This window comes from Phyllostomus discolor, chromosome 3 (genome assembly GCF_004126475.2).
Source record: "Phyllostomus discolor isolate MPI-MPIP mPhyDis1 chromosome 3, mPhyDis1.pri.v3, whole genome shotgun sequence".
Taxonomy (NCBI): Eukaryota; Metazoa; Chordata; class Mammalia; order Chiroptera; family Phyllostomidae; genus Phyllostomus; species Phyllostomus discolor.
In genome coordinates, this window is record NC_040905.2 from 181,349,697 (window position 1) to 181,368,866 (window position 19,170).

The 19,170-nt window shown below is 49.3% G+C and overlaps 1 protein-coding gene across 6 annotated transcripts in view; it reads left to right on the plus strand.

Moving 5' to 3' along the window:
• DAPK1 (death associated protein kinase 1) overlaps nt 1-19,170 on the plus strand; it is a 179,047-nt gene that overhangs the window by 134,414 nt on the left and 25,463 nt on the right. For all 6 annotated transcript variants that reach the window (XM_028508241.2, XM_028508222.2, XM_028508230.2 and 3 more), the window contains exons 16-19: nt 863-1,060; nt 2,409-2,606; nt 6,733-6,831; nt 15,882-15,959. In XM_028508241.2, the coding sequence (XP_028364042.1) occupies nt 863-1,060; nt 2,409-2,606; nt 6,733-6,831; nt 15,882-15,959 (573 nt within the window). The remainder of the gene's footprint in view (nt 1-862; nt 1,061-2,408; nt 2,607-6,732; nt 6,832-15,881; nt 15,960-19,170) is intronic.

Here is a 19,170-nt window from a genome sequence, read left to right on the forward strand (position 1 = left end):
GTTTTATCCAAGTTTCTTCTTAGATTCCAGAGGGCAGGGTCTCAAATAGAAGCACTATTAACGTTCGTTTATTTAATCCTCTGGACAACCCCATGAGGTAGGTTACTATTACTATCATTCTCATTTTACAGAAGAGGAAACCAAGGCGGGGAGAGGTTCCGTATCTTGCGCAAGTTCATACAGCTCCTAAGTGGTGAAGCTGGAGTTTGGGGTTCGAAACCACACAGTCTGGTTCCAGGGTCCCTGGCAGTGACCAGTACACCAGAACAGCCTCTCATAGACAGACATGTGTGTCTAATGGTGTCGGCTATGAGCACACAGCCCTGCAACCCTGTAGCCCTCACGGCAAGCCCTTGCTTGACTTTTAAAGCGTGGTTGTTCCGTTTGCCACAGCAACAACACATTTATGTGACTCATCCTTGTGTTGTATGCATGACAGCAACCGGGGAGAATCAAGATTGCTAGAAGAATTCTTGTCCAAAGAAGTGCTCTCCTGTTAGTAATCTCAGATAAAGTAAACGTAGGCATTTTCATAAGAAAGATGCTAAAAATTCACCTACCCTGGGCCTGTATTGTTGAAAAGAGCTGAGCTGTTGGTTCCAGTGGGTTCCCAAAAGTCAGTTGCCACTCAAATGCTGAGGATGCCAAATCCATCCGACACACAAGTACCGAGGAAAAAAAAACTAATGAAGGAGAGGCCTGTCTCTATTATTTCGGGTTAATGCCTCGCCCCAGCGGCTGTTAGCTCATGCTGTCCATTGCCTTGACTTTGCTGCTGAATTCAGCAGAGACTCTCACCATGCCTGGGCTTTCTTTCATATTACTGCACTCTCCTCCTCTGTGCACTTGTCTCCTCCACCAGGAGGAAGAAACCCCTCTACACTGTGCCGCCTGGCACGGCTACTACTCCGTGGCCAAAGCCCTGTGTGAAGCCGGCTGCAACGTGAACGTTAAGAACAGAGAAGGCGAGACACCCCTGCTGACAGCCTCCGCCAGAGGCTACCACGACATCGTCGAGTGTCTGGCTGAACACGGAGCCGACCTGAACGCCTCCGACAAGGTGCTGTGTGGGTGAAGGTGTCAGACTCACTGAGAAGTGAGCTGGGGGGCTAGAGGCAACCCAGGCCTTCGGTTAGTTTGTCTAAAATGAACTTGAACGTGGCAAGTTGTAATTGCCCTTTCTCTTCTCTGTTCCAAAGATTCTGTGAACTTTCCTAGATTCTGTTTAATAATGAATATTCATTTGTGGCATGTAACAGAAATTATGAAGTGACCAGATTACTCAGGGCTTCTTTACTTTTAGCCTTTTTAGTGTGGAACAGGTACAATGATGATTGCTGAGCCCAAGACAATCCTCATTTAGGACTAAAATTGGCAACACACTATTCCTTTGTAGATAAACAAAAAAATAGGTGGTTTTTATTTGTTTTCATCACCTGCTATTTTGTAGAAACACAATAAACCACTCCTATCTCTCTATTCTAGACCAGGTGTCCCTTTTTTAGTTAAACACATTCAACATAATCTGTTGGTTGTTATTTGTACTTAAAATGAGGCTGTGATGTTGCCATATACAGTTCGATTTGGACACTGTAGTTAATTTAGGAACTGCCATTTGTGGAGTATTTTCCTGGTACAGAGAAGCGGTTCTTAACTAGGGGCTGCCTTGCCCCCGGGGGCCATTTGGTAATGGCTAGGGACATTTATTGGTTGTCACTCCATGGGTGGGCATTACTATTGGCGTCTAGTAGGTGAAGACCAGTGGTGTTGCTTATATCCTACAAACCCACAGGACAGGACCAAAATGCCAATACATTGAGACTAAGAAACCCTGCAACAGATAACTTATAGAAATGTTTCCAAACCCCCTACCCAGCTCCTGAAACTCAACCCATCTGCTCACGAGGGATTCTGCAGTAGCTAGAAGGAATTCTCAGGCTGGTCTTTAGTGAGTTACAGAGGTTAAGTATGTTGTATTTGCTTTTCATATATACAACAGCCCTCCAGCAAATTCTCATCGCTTTCTCAGTTTCTCCTGGTGTGAAGATTGTTGACCAAATGTTTTGAAAAGTATTTTTCACCTGCTGGATAAAACAGACCACTGGAGTACCAACAATTCCTTAAGTCTGTATGTTCAGAGACAAAGACAAGTGTCCAGTCTTTTGTTTCAATGTACTGGCCAAGCCTAGACTAATCGTGCCAATGGTGAGCATAGTCTGACTGTCCAGAGTGGAGTGCATGGGACGTCTCCCCACCACCCCCAGGAGCAACGCTTGTGGTTTCCAATCCTCCTTCAGGCTTTGTGCTAGGGATCCTGGCGCCCACTAAACCTAGCCCGATGGCAGCTGGAAAGGCGAGGCCAGGTGCCTACGTGAGCGTGCTCATGCCCGGGTGTTCTGTTGTTGCAGGACGGACACATCGCTCTTCACCTTGCTGTAAGACGGTGTCAGATGGAGGTCATCCAGACTCTCATCGGCCAGGGGTGCTTCGTCGATTTCCAAGACAGGCATGGCAACACCCCGCTCCACGTGGCCTGCAAAGATGGCAATGTGCCTATTGTGGTGGCCCTCTGTGAAGCCAAGTGCAATCTGGACATCTCAAACAAGGTAACGCTGGAGGGAAAGGTCCCTGAAGGGCCGGTGCTGCTGACCTGCCTCTGCATTTGTCCACGTATCTCTTTGCACCTCTTCATTGTTCAGTCAGTGTCACCCATGTGGACCTCCACTTTAAGTCCTATCTTCCATAGGACTTCTGAATAATTTTGTGACAGACAATGACTGTATTAATAAGTGCTTCCTGCCTAGCCTGGTTTACTGCTTATGGATATTGAGAAACAGACAGACAGACACCACCCACCTGGAGAGGAATTAGAGAACCTGGTACAAACTGGGGCCTCTTTCTGGAGCTCTAGGTCTGCAGGAAACACCCAGTGAGTGATGATCTCACTGAGATTCCCGGGACCAGATTTCTCTTCTTAGCTCTCCCCCACTGAGAGGTTCATGGTCCAAAGCTTATTACACCTTTTTTGTGCTAAGTACATTTTGTAAGACTAAGGGAATCCTGTTATTTGGGGAATAAAAATGAAATGAAAATAAATAATTCCATGTTCCCAGGTTGATTTTCTTTTTAAATCTCATTATGTAGACTTCTACAAGTTAGCTAACACCTGGCTTTTCCCTGAATACCATCTAGCTGTTCACGGCCAAACCAGATGAAACAGTTGACTGTGCATGTGGACTTGACCCTGTAACTGTGTGAAAGGCAATCACTATTCTATAACGATTATGTTAAAAACAAAGTCCAAGTAACATCATTTTTAGTAACTGTGGGAAAAGTTTATAATAAATGGCAGGCACGATCCCAGCAAAATTTAATTTACAATGATTTGTTTGAGGTAAAAGAATTAATATCTGAAGCAGCTGGAAAATTTTACAGCTACCGAAAAATTATTCCTGTTGCATATTACATGATTAGTTCTAATGGAAATTGAAATTGGTAATCTTCACATTCTAGAAATGTAAATAGGCAGCATCCTGGTCTTAGCCATTAGCTGCTGGTTGCTTCCTGAGTTCATCCCGTTCTAATCTTGCCAAGTCAGTTGTGTAAGTGGCTTAAGGGGAAAGCCAAATGTAGTATTAAGAAGCATCAAGAGCTCAGCTTTCCTTCTAGGAGTCTTTAAATGAATAAAAAGCAGCTTTAAGGAACGTCGCCACGCTCAACTGAATACATTTGGGTTTGGCCATTGTACGGGCCACTGAGGTGGAGCGGCACCACGTCTCATGCTGCTTTGCACTGACCTAAGGAAGGGACTGGGTGTTCACCTCATGCCTGCCTGAGAAAGCGCGCTTGTTAAACATGCTCTCTGAAGCACCCCGCAGCACGGGCCTAGCCTCCCGAGTTTAAAAACAATAGGCTCATTTCATGGGAAGGCCTCAACTATTTTTTATTATTATTGAACTTATGAGGCAGCCTGGACATTTTTTCATACTGTAGATGGACATGGTAGTTCATATACATCGACGCAGAGGGCATTCAAGAAATAATTTTGTCATTGCGTTGAGCTCAGCTGGAGGAAAACTCATTAGTTTCACAATTTGAGCCTCTTGGAATCAGCAGCAGGGTCGAGACCATGCTTCAGAACCCGCCTGGAGCGGCAGCAGGCAGCCGATGAGCGGCAGCTCTGGGGTCTCGGGCCTGTGGACAAGCCCCCCAGGTTGCCCTCGGTGCTCAGAGGCTCAGCCCACGGCAACTCCGTGGGGCTCTCACCTTCTACAGAAGGGCCGGTGTCAGCTTGTTTCTTGTCCTTGTTCAGAGAGATAACAGGTTCTAGAGGAACTTAAAAGACGTGCAGAACAGCAAAGAGGAAGACATTCTTTCCCCAGAAAGCACAGCGGGGTTTACCTGGACTCTCCCTAGTAACTGGCTGTCGAAGGGGCCCCGCACAGCGACAGCCTGCACCCTGCAGGCGGCAGACTGTCCCTCCTGCCCGTGGTGTGCTTTCTCCTTCCCGGGTCCAATTCCCCCAGAGATGAAAGTGGCCATCCAGATCCTACCCCCGTCACCGGATGTGACACGAACTTGTCACTATCTTTCCTACTCTTTGCAGTGTAACAGACCTTGCTCAGTCTCCCCTTGTCTCGTATGAGAATCAGGAGAGTGGCTATTGCACTTGGCCATGTTAGGGGACACATGAAAGGAGAAGAAATAGATGATGCAGAACACACAGCCCTTCACCCTTTGTCCCCTTTGTGTTGACTCTTCTCATCAGCGAAGATAGAGAAAGAAAGAGTGTTGGACACAAGTACACGTACACACATACACATGTACCCCCAGATGCACACACGTGTACGTCCAGGCCAGGAGAGAGGATTCCGAGCCCTCTCTGACAGCACCGTGCCAGGCCTGGGGAGGGAGCCTGTGTACAGCAGAGTGGATGGGTCTTGCCCTCAGGCTGCTTCTCCACAGAATAGCATCTCATGTCGCAATCGCAGCTGTGACAGACGCAGAGGTGCTGTGGAAACACTGACATCTGGACATTAAAGAAACTAGGGAAAGCTCTTCAGAGGCAACTGTTTAAAATAATTGGGATTTTGACAGATGGAGAAGAGGGGAAGCTATTGCAGGCCGAGGGAAGCATGTGTGAATGTTTGGGGACTGTCTGGATGCCCCCAGAGCTGACAAGTGGTTCAGGGCATTTGAAAGCTTAATATCTGCTTTCTAAGTCACTCCGGAAGATAACAGTGGACAAAACATAACTACGCACACTCCTTGCAGAATTATTTATAATGACAGGAAATGGAACCACCCAAAGTGGCCGTCCTCGGGCGGGCGGGCTGAGGAACTAGGACAGACCCATGAAGTGGGTACTACTCGGGTATCCAAAAAATGTAGTCAATTTAGTGACAGACATGGAAAAGTGTTCACTATCTGTTGTTAGATGAATGACACAAATGACAGAATAGAATGTGGAGTGTGATCACATCTTGAGTTTTCACATCATCTCTTTTTATGGATTCATAGGTAAAAGCTTGGAAGGAAATGCCCCAAGGTGTTAAGCAGGGCTAGCTGAGTCGGGGAACTTGGGGGGAGGGGAGTGCAGGGGAAGAGGACTTCTGTTTTCTACCGTTTATCCTTCTATGTCATTTGGATATTTTAAGTGAGCCTGTGTTAGCTTTATAACAAAAAAACCTATACTTGCAAATAAACAGCATAAGACAGATACCCAGATTTTCTTGGTTCCCAGCATCTGTTGTGTCTGAGTAATTTTTTCATAGTTCCCCCAGGGCAAAAGAAATAACTAACAGTTCTGTTCATTAAGCAGCTCAGTCTGAGCAACTTAGTGAGTATTTATAACCTAACAAACTAGTAGCTGCTGCAATAAATGATCCACATAAATTGGAAGGAAATTGATGCTTTAATTACATTCTTACATAACCACAAGTAGGTAGACATGGGAGGCGTGTGCTCACCGGCCCCGCACGGCCCCGCACGGCCCCGCAGACCTTGGGCTCAGACGGAACACGCAGCCCGGCTGCTTGTTCTCCGTCAGTTTTCTCAAGACGCTCGCTTCTCACCCCAGCGACCGCCACACCCCCCTGTGCAGACATGCCACCCTTGAGGGGAAGACAGTGCTGTCTAACGTCGATACTCGGGACCACCTGGAGCTAGTAGTTTACCTGGTGTCCGTCCACACCTGCCAGTTTCATCAAAAATTTAAAATATCTGTCATGCCCCTGTGAATTTCCTGCAGTGCCCGGAGCTGCCGTGGCACACAGTTTGGGAACCATAAAAACAGTGGTGGGCGTGGCCTTGGAGTTTCACCTCCTTGGAGTGTCTTCGATGGCTGTCCTTCCATCCCTCCTTCCTGTTGCTGTGTCTAAATGTGAACTGTGGTGCAGATCATTCTGGAACCTTGGGGCCAGCCCATAAGCCCTCACTCAAACCTCCTGACAGCACAGCAAGAGACTCAATTACCTTATGATAAGCCTCCCACTCTTGCAACTTTCGAAGCTTTATTTTGAAGTTACTCTTTTAACTGAAAAATACTTGAAAACATTCTGCTTGGCTTGCCTCCCTCAGGAGACAGTGAGGTTCTAGAGAAGGCGGACCACGCCTCCTCTTTCTTTCCCAGATGCCCCACCCAGTGCTGGCCCACGGGGTAGACTCCATAAGTGTTATCTTCGGGCACGATCGTGAGAAGGACTCTCTTGGGTCTTTTTTTGTCTTCTCCAGTATGGACGAACACCTCTACACCTTGCAGCCAACAACGGGATTCTCGACGTGGTCCGCTACCTCTGCCTGACAGGCGCCAACGTGGAGGCTCTGACCTCGGTGAGTAGCCTCCTCGCGGGAGAAAGCGCTTGCAAACATCTGAGGCCAAGGGGAACGCGCTGTTGCCAGCTGCGTTCCTCCTCGGCCTCCTCCGCCGCAGTGCCGCGCACAATCGCCCACACAGACCCAGGGCACTGTCTCGTTGTTGTTGCTGCTTCTCCTCCTCTCCTCTCCAGGCCCGCGCTGCCAGGAGTGCCTGCTGTCTCCCACTGGCCTTGCCTTTTGTTCCCCGTGTTATGCAACTGTGCCGTGCCTGTTCTATTAGATGTGTGTGTTCTCCTATCCTAAATGCTCCCCCTTGGCGCCTGGAGGCGTTGTGGGCTTGGAGCGGGGCGGGTGGGGGGGAGGAGGAGGAGTGAGGTGGGGGCAGGCCCGGGGTATGTGGGCAACAGCTGGTAAGAGCTTCTGTCTCTTATTTAAAGTCTAGCTTTAATGTTAGGCCTGTGAGTTATTTTTAAGTGAGATTTCTTCAGTTGCCCTGCCCGTACTCCCCACTCTTCATTCCAGGTTAGGTACCACCCTGCCGAGGAAGCCCTTCAATTCACATTTCATGAAATTCCAAAGCAGAAACCACGTCAGCTAATGAGATAAGGTTATCGTCGTTCGCTGCAGTGTATTATCATTTGAGTTGTTTCTGGCCCGACAGCGGCTGACCCTCCATTCTCTTATGTGGGAGATTCCTGAAACCCACTAGTGCTTTGCTGACATAACGTGTTTTTCTAAGGATGATCCATCGGAGTTTTAAAATATGGCGACTGGCCTGGAGGGAATCAGGGCGCTGAGGCTGGAAGGAGGGCCTCATTTCTTGGAATCATAAAGAGGTTGACAAACTTTGGTCCGCGGGCCAAATCCAGCTGCTGCCCAGTTCTGTGAGTGAGGTTTTATCAGGACACAGCCATGCTAGTTGTGTTTGTATTGCCTGTGGCTGCTTCCACACTACAAGGGCAGAGGTGAGCAGTTGTAACAGAGACCCTATGGCCCACGGAGTCCAAAATATCTGCCGCCTGGCCCTTTACAGAAAGTGTTTGCTGACCTCTGGTCTAGGGCGCAGGCATGCCTCAGAGATGTTGCGGGTTCAGTTCCGGACCACAGCAATAAAGCAAATACAGTAAAGCAAGTCACACAAACTTTTTGGCTTTCCAGTGCAGATAAAAATTATGTTTATACTATGCTGTAGTCTATTAAGTGTGCAATGGCATTATGTCTACAAAAGACAGTGCACATCGTTTTATTAAAATCCTTTATTGCTAAAACACGCTCGCCATTATCAGAGCTTTCAGAGAGCTGGCAGCCTTTTTGCCAGTTCAGGGTCTTGCCTTGAGGTTGGTGGCTGCTGCCCAGTGAGGGGGGTGGCTGCTGAAGGTGGGGGTCCGCCGTGGCAATTTCTTAAATAAAGTAAGATAACCGTGAAGTTGGCTGCGTGGGTTGACTCTTCCTGTTACAATTTCTGTGTAGCGTGTGATGCTGCTTGATAGCGTTTTACCCGCAAGAGAACCTCCTTCAAATCGGAGCTAATCCTCTTAAACCCTGGTGCTGCTTTGTCAGCTAAGTCTTCGGGATATTCTAAATCCCTTGTGGTCATTTGAACACTCTTCACCGCATCTTCACCAGGAGTAGATTTCCTCTCACGAGACCAGTTTCTTTGACCGTCAATGAGAAGCAACTCCTCATCCGTTCGTTTTCTCACGAGACGGCAGCAATTCAGTCCCATCTTCAGGCTTCGCTTCTAATTCTAGTTCCTTCACTGTTTCTACCACATCTGCAGCTACTTCCTCCACGGACGTCTTCTTGAACCCCTCAAATCATGCAAGAGGGTCGAAATCAACTTCTTTCAGACTCCTGTTGGTATTCTGACATCATCCTATGAATTACAGATGTTCTTAGTGACATCTAGAATGGTGAATCCTTTCCAGAAGGTTTTCAATTTGCTTTGCCCAGATCTGTCGGAGGAATCACTATCTATGCAGCTATATACCCTTTCAAAATGTATGTCTTAAATAATAAGACTTAAATATTAAAATTACTGCTTGATCCACGGGCTGCAGAACGAATGCTGAGGTAGCAGGCATGAAACAACATGAATCTCGTGCATCTCCATCAGAGCTCTTGGGGCACTGGGTGCATTGTCAGTGAGCAGTCATATTTTGGAAGGAATCTTTTTCTCTAGGCTGTAGGCCTCACCCAGTGGGCTTAAAACTGGGTTGTAAAGAGATGTGCTGCCTTCCAAGCTTTGTAGTTCTGTTCTTAGAGCACAGGCACAGCAGACTCACCGTAATGCTAAAGGGCCCTAGGACTTTCAGAATGGTGAGTGAGCATTGGTGTCAACTTGAAGTCACCGACTACATTAGCCCCCAACAAAGGAATCTGCCTGCCCTCGGAAGCTTTGAAGCTGAGCATTGATTTCTCTCGGGCTGGGGAAGCCCTGATGGCATCTGCTTCCCATAGAAGGTGGTCGTTTCATCTACACTGGAAATCTGTTGTTTAGGGGAGCCACCTTCACTAATTATCCTAGCTAGGTCTTCTGGAACACTTTATACAGCCTTTTTTGTTTTAATCCTCACCCAAAGACATGATTTTATGGCTTTTAGAGAGAGAGGAAGGGATAGAGAGAGAGATCAGTCTTTGCATCCCATCCTATCAAGGAGGGAACCCACCACCTAGGTACGTGCCCTGACTGAGAACCGGACCCTCAGCCTTTTGGTGTACGGAATGACACTCCAGCCGACTGAGCCACCCAGTTGGGGAACTTGCTACAGCTTCTAACACTTGCTGCTTCACCAGGGTTTCGAGCAGGAGGTGGTGTAGTCCTTGAGACACCTTGAAGACAGCTCCAACGGAACAGTGACACCCACTGTGTATGTCATCCTCACTATTCCAGTAGCCACGTCTAAAAGGGAAAAGAGGAAATCAACTTTAGTAATATATTTTATTTAGCACAAGATATGTAAAATATCATTTCAACTTATAGTGAGTATTTTTAAATTATCTCATATTCTTTGGTTTGTGCTATATTTAAAATCCAGTGTGTGCCCTAGCTGGGTAGCTCAGTAGGTTAGAGCATCAGCCCAATACGCCAAATTTTGGGGTTCGATCCCCAGTCAGGGCACATACAAAAATCAACCAATGAATGCATAAATAAGTGGAACAACAAATCAGTGGGGTTCTCTCTCTCTCTCCCTCTCCCTCTCTCTCTCTCTCCTTCTTCTCTCTCTCCAAAATCAATTTTAAAAAATTAAGATAAAAAAATAAAATTCTGTGTGCATTTTACACCCAAAGCACATCTTACCTTGGCCACCAGTCCAGCACTGAGTAGCCACGTGTGGGGACAGCACAGAGCAAGCCATTTCCTCTGCCGGCTCCTCTCCTCACTGCCTACGCAGGAGCCATTCTTCCCATCCTTCCCCAAGCCCTGGACCTTGCAGCGCCCCCTAGTGTTACTGTTCTTCTCCCACCTGTTCTCAGCCAGGATTACTGGAAAGAGTCCTCAGAAGGGCCTGTCCTCTCCTTGTTCTTGTCTTCTGCCCCTCCTCCAGCCTCCACAGTTTCCCCCCCACTCCTTGTGACTCTCAGCAGGGTCCCTGTGGCCTCCTGGTAACTCTCTGCTTCAACACTTCTACTATAAGACATACGTTTAAAGAAGCATATGAACAACAAAAAAGTAAAGTTTGATGATTAAAAGAAATACCTTTGGAGCACCATGCAGATCAAGAATTAGAATGTTGAGCCCTTTTGCTATGTATCCCTCTCCCAGCCCCTAAAGTAGCCCCTACTCTGACTTTTGTAGTAATTACTTGCTTTATAGTCATTCTCACCTAAGTGCCAACAGCTCATTTAAATCCTGTTTCACTAGTTACCTCTCCAGGACTTCACACTCTCTTGAGACTCTCCGGCCTTGGATGAGAAAACCCGCCAGCCCTGCTCGCTTCTCCTGCCTCTGCTTGCCCCCCTCCCAGTCCACGCCCTCCTGCAGCTCTTCCATCCTGGCTGGCCAGCCGCCTCCTGCTCCAGGGCTGCACCTGGAGACTCAGGCCCACGTCCGGGTCTCTAGCCTCACCCACCTCCCAAGTGCCACACTGAGACACAGCCTCCATGTACTGTCCCCTCCCTCCGGGCCTGCTCTTCTCCTCCCCCAGTGTCTGACCTTTGCGACGGGCTCTAACACGCATCCAGGCACCTGTCCAGGAGTGTGGAAGCTCTCCTCCCCGGCATCATGCCGGTGGCCATGACCCAGATTCTTCCGGCACTCACAGCTCTCCACCCGCCTGCCTCCACCTGGTTAAGGACCTCGTTGTTGTGTATTTCCCCTTGGACCAGCTCACCCTCAGAACTGGACCTTTGACTGTAGCCTCATGGCTACAATGACAGGTCCATCCTGCCACCGGATAGATCTGCCACCATATGTATGGTTCTGGGGAAGACCCTCTGCAATGTGCTCTGCTTTCAAGTCACTCTGGGGCTCTGTGGTCTTCAGAATGTGCGCCCAAGGCCAGGACATGGCCACTGCCCAGCTTCACCCTGCACCCCTGTACCCCCTCAGGAATGGCACTATTTTCAGGCCCTGGGTCCCAGGAAGCCCCTCACTCACTCTCACCTGATCAAATTGGCGCATGCTGTTCATCCCCTCTGCATGGCCTGTTCCCACCCCTCCACCCCTGCACGTAGTGCCCTCTTGTGCACGCTCGCACACACTCTGTGATGCACTTCTGCCTTCAAAGTGCGAGACTTTAGGCGGAGTAGCAGGAGCCTGGGCACGCAGTAGGGGATGATACTGGTGGCAGGAAGATTTCAAGACACAAACGCCTCCCATCTTTCCGTATTCCACCGGAGCCCCGGGAGCCTCCTCTTCTTCAGCCCCCTGCAGCGGGTGTGGTCTGCCCTCGTTTCTGGCTCTGTGGGAATTGACTTTTGCTCTGTGTTGGGTCTCCCACAAGACTGTGAACCCTTGGCTGTGATCACATGTAATTTGTCCTGGTCTCCTCACTTCCACCCTCACCTGTCCACAGTCTGTTCCTCTCACAGCAGCTCGAGTGCCCTTGTTTAAACCTGAGTCCGATCATGTCCTGGCTCTCTGACCCTCCATCAGGACACAGGTCCTTACAACTGGGGGGGTTCCTCCCTGACCCCATGTCTTGCTCCTCCTCCTCCTCTGCTTGCTCCTCCTGCATCAGCCTCATCTTCAGACATGCCAGTCGTTCACACAGCAAGAGCAGAACTCCTTCAGGCATGCAAATGGCTTGGTCTCTCACCTCTTCATTCAGATTCTGACTCCTGTATCGCCTTCTTGGGGAGCCTTCCCAGATAGGACTGCTGTGTGTAGCAAGGAGGGCAGTGAAGGTCAGGGTTGCTCATGGGCCGGCTGGGCCACAGCCCAGGGAGTTAGCACCTTGCTCAGGGGTGCTAACTCCCTGGGCAGAGATCCACTTCCTACCCCTTTCCCTCCTGGACAGAAACCAGGGAATTTAGAAGAATTTCTAGCTCTTTTATTAATAATCACCCCTGCTTGCTTTTCCCGTGCCTGGTACTTTGGTGGCTCTTCCCAGTTGGTTTTCTCTAATCTGCTGTGAACCTGTGCGGAGTGGCTGTCTCTTCCCATCTTGCAGATAAAGGAACCCGGACTCCAGGAGCCCAGGTGACTGCCCACACAGCTGGTGAGGTGCAGTCAGGACTTAGCCCGGGTCCTTCTAGCTCCAAGGTCAGCATTGGCAGGCGTTTCTCTTGGAAGCCTGAAGAATGTCCTTTAGAGTAATATGTTTGCAAAGTGTAAAGTTCTGTGCAAGCGTAAGCACTGTTGTTCATGACTGTTTTTCTGTCAGCTGAAAGGCTCACTGGTGGAAAGTGAGGTTTGTCACTGAGCATCCGCAGCCGGTCTTGTAGGCAGAGCTGAGGTCTTCCACGGAGATAAAGGTTGTGGCCAGGCACACCAAAAGAAAGGACATGTAAGTTGAGGTTCAGATTTCTGAAGCAGTGTCCCCGAACTCTCCTGCACAGTAAAACCACCGGAGAGCGCTCAGAACCCCAACTGCCTGGTCTCGCCCCGGCCTGATGGAAGCAGAGTGCCCGGCGGGAGCCAGGCAGTGGGAGTTCTCAAAGGCCCCGGTGAGTCCACTGGGCGGTGGGGCTTGGGAACCGCTGGGCTGAATCTTTTTCTTGACACGTCAGTAAAGGATCTAGACAGTTTGGTATGAATCTCTGGTTGGGGACGTGGTGCCTGACATGATATCTAATGGCCCCCCAAAGCAAACTGGAAGCCCCCACCTGTCCAATGGACACTCCTCGGGACTCTAAGGGAGTGGAGAGAGATGGCGCTCAGCTGTAAAGCACACCTCCTCCGGGGCACCCTCAGAAGAGCTGCCAGCTTCAGCCTAGGATGCTGGTTCTCACCAGGGCTCTTTCTCCCCCAGAGAACATGGGGCAGCGGCTGGGGGCAGCATGGGGTGTCACAAGTGGGGGGAGGGGAATGCTGCTGGCATCTAGTGACAGAGACCAGGGATGCTGCTACACATCTCTCAGTGCACGGGCAGCTCCCAGAGCAGAGAATGGCCCCATCCGCGGCGTCAGCCGCACCGAGGCTGAGAAACGCTGGTCTCATGGGACGCCCCCCCCTCCATGTGGCTCAGAGAATGGCTTGCTTGAGAAGTTGGAAGGCGTGCTCTTAAACAGATTTGGGCATTTCTCAGCTTCCATGGGAATGGGACTTTGTTACTGGTAACCACTGAAAGATACGCCAAAAGTCTTCCTATTCTTCTTGTTTAAAAACATTGCTTTTTGCCCTTGGCCAGATGGCTCAGTAGCTTGAAGCATCTTCCGTACACCCAAATTTTGCAGGTTCAATTCCCAGTCAAGGCATGTACCTAGGTTGTGGGTTCGATGCCTGATGGGGCGCATACAAGATACAATCGATTGATGTTTCTCTCTCACATCAGTGTTTCTCTCTCTCTCTCCTCCTTCCCCCTTTTCCTCTTTCTCTAATATCAATGAAAAAACATTCTTGGGTGAGGATTAGAAGAAAAAAAATTTTATTTTTAAAGATTGTATTTATTTATTTTTAGAGAGGAGAAGGGAGGGAGAAAGTGAGGGAGAGAAACATCAATGTGTGGTCGCTTCTCCCATGCCCCCTACTGGGGACCTGGCCCACAACCCAGGCATGTGCCCTGACTGGGAATCGAAACGTGACTGTTTGGTTTGCAGTCCAGCACTCAATCTGCTAAGCCACACCAGCCATGGCTGAAATTTTCTAAGTAAAAAGCAAACAACAAACTACCATAGACCTTTATTTCCTTGTTGACATAAGAAGCATCCAAACCTATAAGAATTTTAATGAGTTTATTTGAGTCAAACCTGACGAGAGTTGCCAGGAAGCAAAATCTCAATGGATTGATAAAATGCTCCAGAGAAGGGCAGTTTTGCACCTTATTTTGTACATTAGAATCAAAGGGAAAGACGTGAGGGGGTTACATGAAATCCAGTGGTGATAGATTAGGGAGGCAGGAGAAAGCAAAGCAGGGGACCCTTTGAGATTGGACAGAAAATAAAACGGACAGACACACAGGACAGACACACCCGTCTACATCGGCAGGTGTAGGATAGTTAACAATTAACAATTAACGCGATAACAATAACAATAAGGGGTTCTCAGGTCTGTGCTCGGGTTCCTGGAAAGGAGAAATTCTCCCGACATTCCAAAGGTGTCTCATCCCAGGTGCAGAAAGGCGACAGACAGGCTCAGTTAAGGGAGAGCTGACCTTTGTGAGCATCAGTGCCGGCCTAGGTCACGACGACCCGCGTGACTCGCTTTCGGTCAGGGCGTTTCGATTGCAGACCGTCCCGCGTGGCCACTTCAGGCCTTCGAGCTGGTCAGGCCTCCCCTGAGCTTGCCAGGTTTGGCATGTGGCCCCTTTTTTGCCCGTAGCCTCCTTTTATGTTCACAGAAATTCATTAGATAAAATTGTCTGCTAAACTAAGCCTTTCTTTTCTTTGAATGCACAGTAATTACTAGTATCCAGCACGATGTCAGTGCTGACAGTTGTCCGGAGTATTTTAAGACGTTAGCTGGCAGTAAGGAGAATTCGGCATCTAACGACCATCTTTACCGTCCGCCTAATTGGAGAACAGTTCACTGAGTCACCTGACCACTAACGAGGTGCCGAGTTTGATTAAAGCCTGGGGGCCTGAGACATCTCACGTTGGACCTCAAAAGACCAATGTAAGGCCCTGGCCAGGCAGCTCAGTTGGTTAGAACATTGTCTGACACACCAAGGTTGCAGGTTTGGTCCCCAGTCAGGGTATATACAAGAATCAACCAATGAATGCATAAATAAGTGGAACAACAATCCAATGTTTCTCTCTCTCTCTCTTCCCCCTCTCTAAAATCAATCAATAAGTAAAAATGTTTTTAAAAATACCAGTGCAGCCCTGGCAGGTGTAGCTCAGTGGATTGAGCATGGACTGCGAATCAAAGGGTCACCAGTTCAATTCCTAGTCAGGACACATGCCTGGATTGCAGGCCAGGTCCCCAGTAGGGGGCACGTGAGAGGCAACCACACATTGATGTTTCTCCCTCTCTTTCTCCCTCCTTTCCCCACTCTAAAAATAAAAATAAATAAAATCTTTTTAAAAATTGTACAATTTTAGCCCTGGCTGGCGTAGCTCAGTGGATTGAGTGCGGGCTGGGAACCAAAGTGTCCCAGGTTCGATTCCCAGCCAGGGTACATTCCTGGGTTGCAGGCCATAACCCCCAGCAACCGCACATTGATATCTCTCTCTCCCTCTCTCTCTCTCTCTCCCTCCCTAAAAATAAATAAATAAAAAAAATCTTTAAAAAAAAAAAAAAAAAAATTGTACAATTTTCTCCTTCTTCTTTTCCTCCTTTCCTGGGCAATCAAGTGAAATAGGATTCCACAGAAAGGGAAATAAGCCAGGATGTGCTCTTTTTGTCCACTTTCTTTGTTTCTGACCCCTGTTCTTGCTCCTGCCTCCCGTGGCGGGACTGGTGTGTGGAACACATAGCTCTCTGTTGTGAAGGAAAGAAACTAATCATTTTTCTCCGACAGGATGGAAAGACAGCGGAGGATCTCGCTAGATCCGAACAGCATGAACATGTAGCAGGTCTCCTTGCAAGACTTCGGAAGGTGAGAAATTCAGTTTATCGGTTTGAAATTCTGTTTTTACATGAAAACGTGTCTTTCCCCCTGTAGACTCTGAGAAGGAGGCTTTGGACTCACAGGCTATGTGAAGAGGCAGCTGTCCCTGCCCTGTGGTTTGCATTTCAACTTGCATGAATGTATCAGCTACCTGTCCTGTTTCTTCTGCATTTGGACTCGGAGATCGTTTAGCCTTTTTACAGTGGCTGTGCCCAGCTTCTGTCCTCCCGCCCTCTCCGTAATAACTGTCCCCATAAAGTGGGGGGAACTAAGAACGCTGACCCTGTTTCTTTCCTTCTTAATGCTTTGAGCTTCAAGATGCACCGTATGCTCTGGTTTGTTTCGCATCATTGCTCTGAGGTTTAAGGAAACATGACAAAAATAAGTACAGGCAGGTGAGAATTTCTAGCACACATGGCAATGTGTATTAAGAGACTTCAAAACAGTCAGACCCTTTAAGCTGGGAACTCTCTGTCTGGGACTCTATCCTAAGAAAACAAAGAAAAAAAATGGTTTATGCACAAAGATGTCGATTTTGTGGTAGGTGGAAATCGGGCTCTTCCATAGGATCGCAAGGAAAGCATTCCAAGGACCCACACACAGGAGACTGTGGTGTGGCAAGATGGCTTATTCCACTGAAGATGACAGAAGATAATTCATGTGGAAATGGAAGCTGCCCCCTGGGTTTCCGGTGTCCCGTCTCCCTCTGTCCCACCGTGGAACAGGTCCAACTGTGTCCTCCGCAAGGCCAAGGCAGCAGCCAGTGTCCAGACTTTTTGCTTCACATTAAAGCTTAGCCCTTGGGAGCTGCAGGCGCAGCTAAGTGTTCTCAGTCCCCGTCCAGGTCGCTTAGCGTGTGTTTCAGCTGCAGCCCACTGCCCTCCTGCTGCAGCCTGAGGGTGGACGCCCACGGCCACAGCCCACGTGGTTGCTAGGCTGCCTGGCTGTGGAGAGAGGACGTGTGAGTGCACGGCACAAGTGCAGGTCTCAAGCAAAAGGGAGAGAAAGAGAATTTCTCTGCTTCCCTGGGATTATCTATCTCAGGTTTAGGAAAGACCAGACCCTTTTCCGAAATGACCAATGAATTTCCCAGGCCTTCGTGGGCTTTGAATAGGCTCACACCCCCTGGTTAGACCGATAGACCTCTAGGGTCAAGCCACCTCTCCCGGGGCCCCCCAAGGATTCGGTACCAGGGTGGGGAGAGGAGGCGTGCTAATCCCCTTGGGGGCAGAGTGGTGTGGTCCCCTGGGATGTGAAGCTGTAGCTTCCTGGCTGAGCAGGCTCATGCTCCCCCGTTTCATGAAGCTCAATGTCTAATTCCCTCTGCTTGCTTTTCTAGCTAACACACCGACAGCACCGACTGCAGTGTTGTCGTGATACAGTGATGAGAACCAGAACGTCAGGTGACTGACAGTGGCATACAGCAGACTGCCGTGCAGCTGTGAGGCAGAGGGGCTTTCAGCCATCGCAATATTTTAAGAGAGGTTTTCAGTAACAGTAGTTGAATGCTCAGGATGTTCCTGGGCCTCAAATCAGAGGATAAATTAAGTGCACATTATAATCCCACCAATGTTTTTCTAAAATACCTGGAAAGAACATGTTAATAGTGGTGTTTTTGGATTTTGCTAGTGTGATTAACATTTTCTTCTTTAAACATTATTGTGATTTTCCAAATCTCCTATGATAATTTTTAAAAAAACAAAATTTATAGGAAGGAAAAAATAAGGTAGTGGATTTAACGTGCTCATTGAAAAGGCATTGCCCAAAACAAGCCTTGGTGTCCCACAGAGTTCCTGCTGTATATATTTCAATATATATATGGAAAAATGCCTGAGGGAGGGGTGAAAATGTCTAACTTTCTCAGCCACTGAAAGTTGCATTTTCATAGTGGTCCCTGCTGGGGGGTGGGGTGGGGAGGCAAGGGGACACACAGACAAGACTATTTTTTCCCCGGTGCTTGGAGCTGACTTTGTGGGGTAGAGGAGAAAATAATCCATTTTCACATCTTTGTGCTTCGGAGTCCGTGAGCTGGCCGCAGAGGCCCTGCCTGGGCGGGCGACCAGGGAACACTGAGCTCTCCCAGGCTGCTGTGGGATTCCATCTGTCTTTTGTTCTGGAAATTCCAGAAACAGACCAGTCTGGACAAACTCTCCTCGCCTTACTCACTTGTTCCTACGGGAAACCAGACAGATTCCAGTTGGTGAAGCCACAGGCTACCAAGCGCCCAGCCCAGGCTCAGACCTGAGGCAGAAACGTCTGCAGTCGGTGCCCTGCAGGGGGCGCAAGCCATCTTCCCAGAGCTTCCTCCCCAGCCAGGGGTGGTCCTGCTCCGCCCTGGGCTCACCGGCTGTGTGGCTTCCCCGAGGACCACCTTCCTCGGGGAAGCCCTGGCCCACTCCCCCACCCCGCACACTGTTCCAGCCACGGGGCCCTGGGACACCCACATGCGTGTCCAACTCAGTCACTCCCTCACGGGACTCTGCACCTCGGCTTCCTGAGGAGCCAGGAGGAGAGGCTTTGGCTGTCAAGCATTTCTCACCACACTCCAGTGTGGTCACACGGGGCGGGCTTCCTGTCCTTGCAGTGTTTGAGGACCCCCAGCTTCCCCGTGACAACTCCCCTCCTCCATTCATTATGCAGACCAAGAACAAACAACCGCCTCCACACATTTTCTGACACCCCCTGGTGGTGCCACCCTCTACAGACTCACCCCGAGGTGCTAATCACATTCCTGGGGAGGAATCTGAATCTGGGACTGCAGGGGCACGGCCTTAAAGGGCCCTGCCTTTCCATTTGGTTTGCAAATGAGCCAAACTAGCAAAAAAAAAAAAAAAAAAAAAAAAACCTCCCTGTGTTCTCTCCTCTACTCAGTTGACAGGCCTAGAAATGTATGTCTGCTAGGGAAGCGCTGGGGCTCACTGATCCTGAAGTAGAACCAAAGTCATCTTGTTGACCAGCATGGGGCAGCAGAAGCCGGGCAAGGAGGGGGAGGCTATTTCCATGTGTAGGCAGCGCAGGGGGCTGGCCGATGGGGAGATGGAACCGTTCAGCCAGTGCGGCTGGGCAGGGAGCCTGTGACCGAGGCCGGTCCGGTCTGGGGAAGGAGGAACACAGCTCAGACCTGAGCTGCTCAGGCTCCGCCCAGACCCCCGTGCGCCAAGAGACCCTCTGCGGGCAGTGCGGCGCTGGCGGCGCCGGA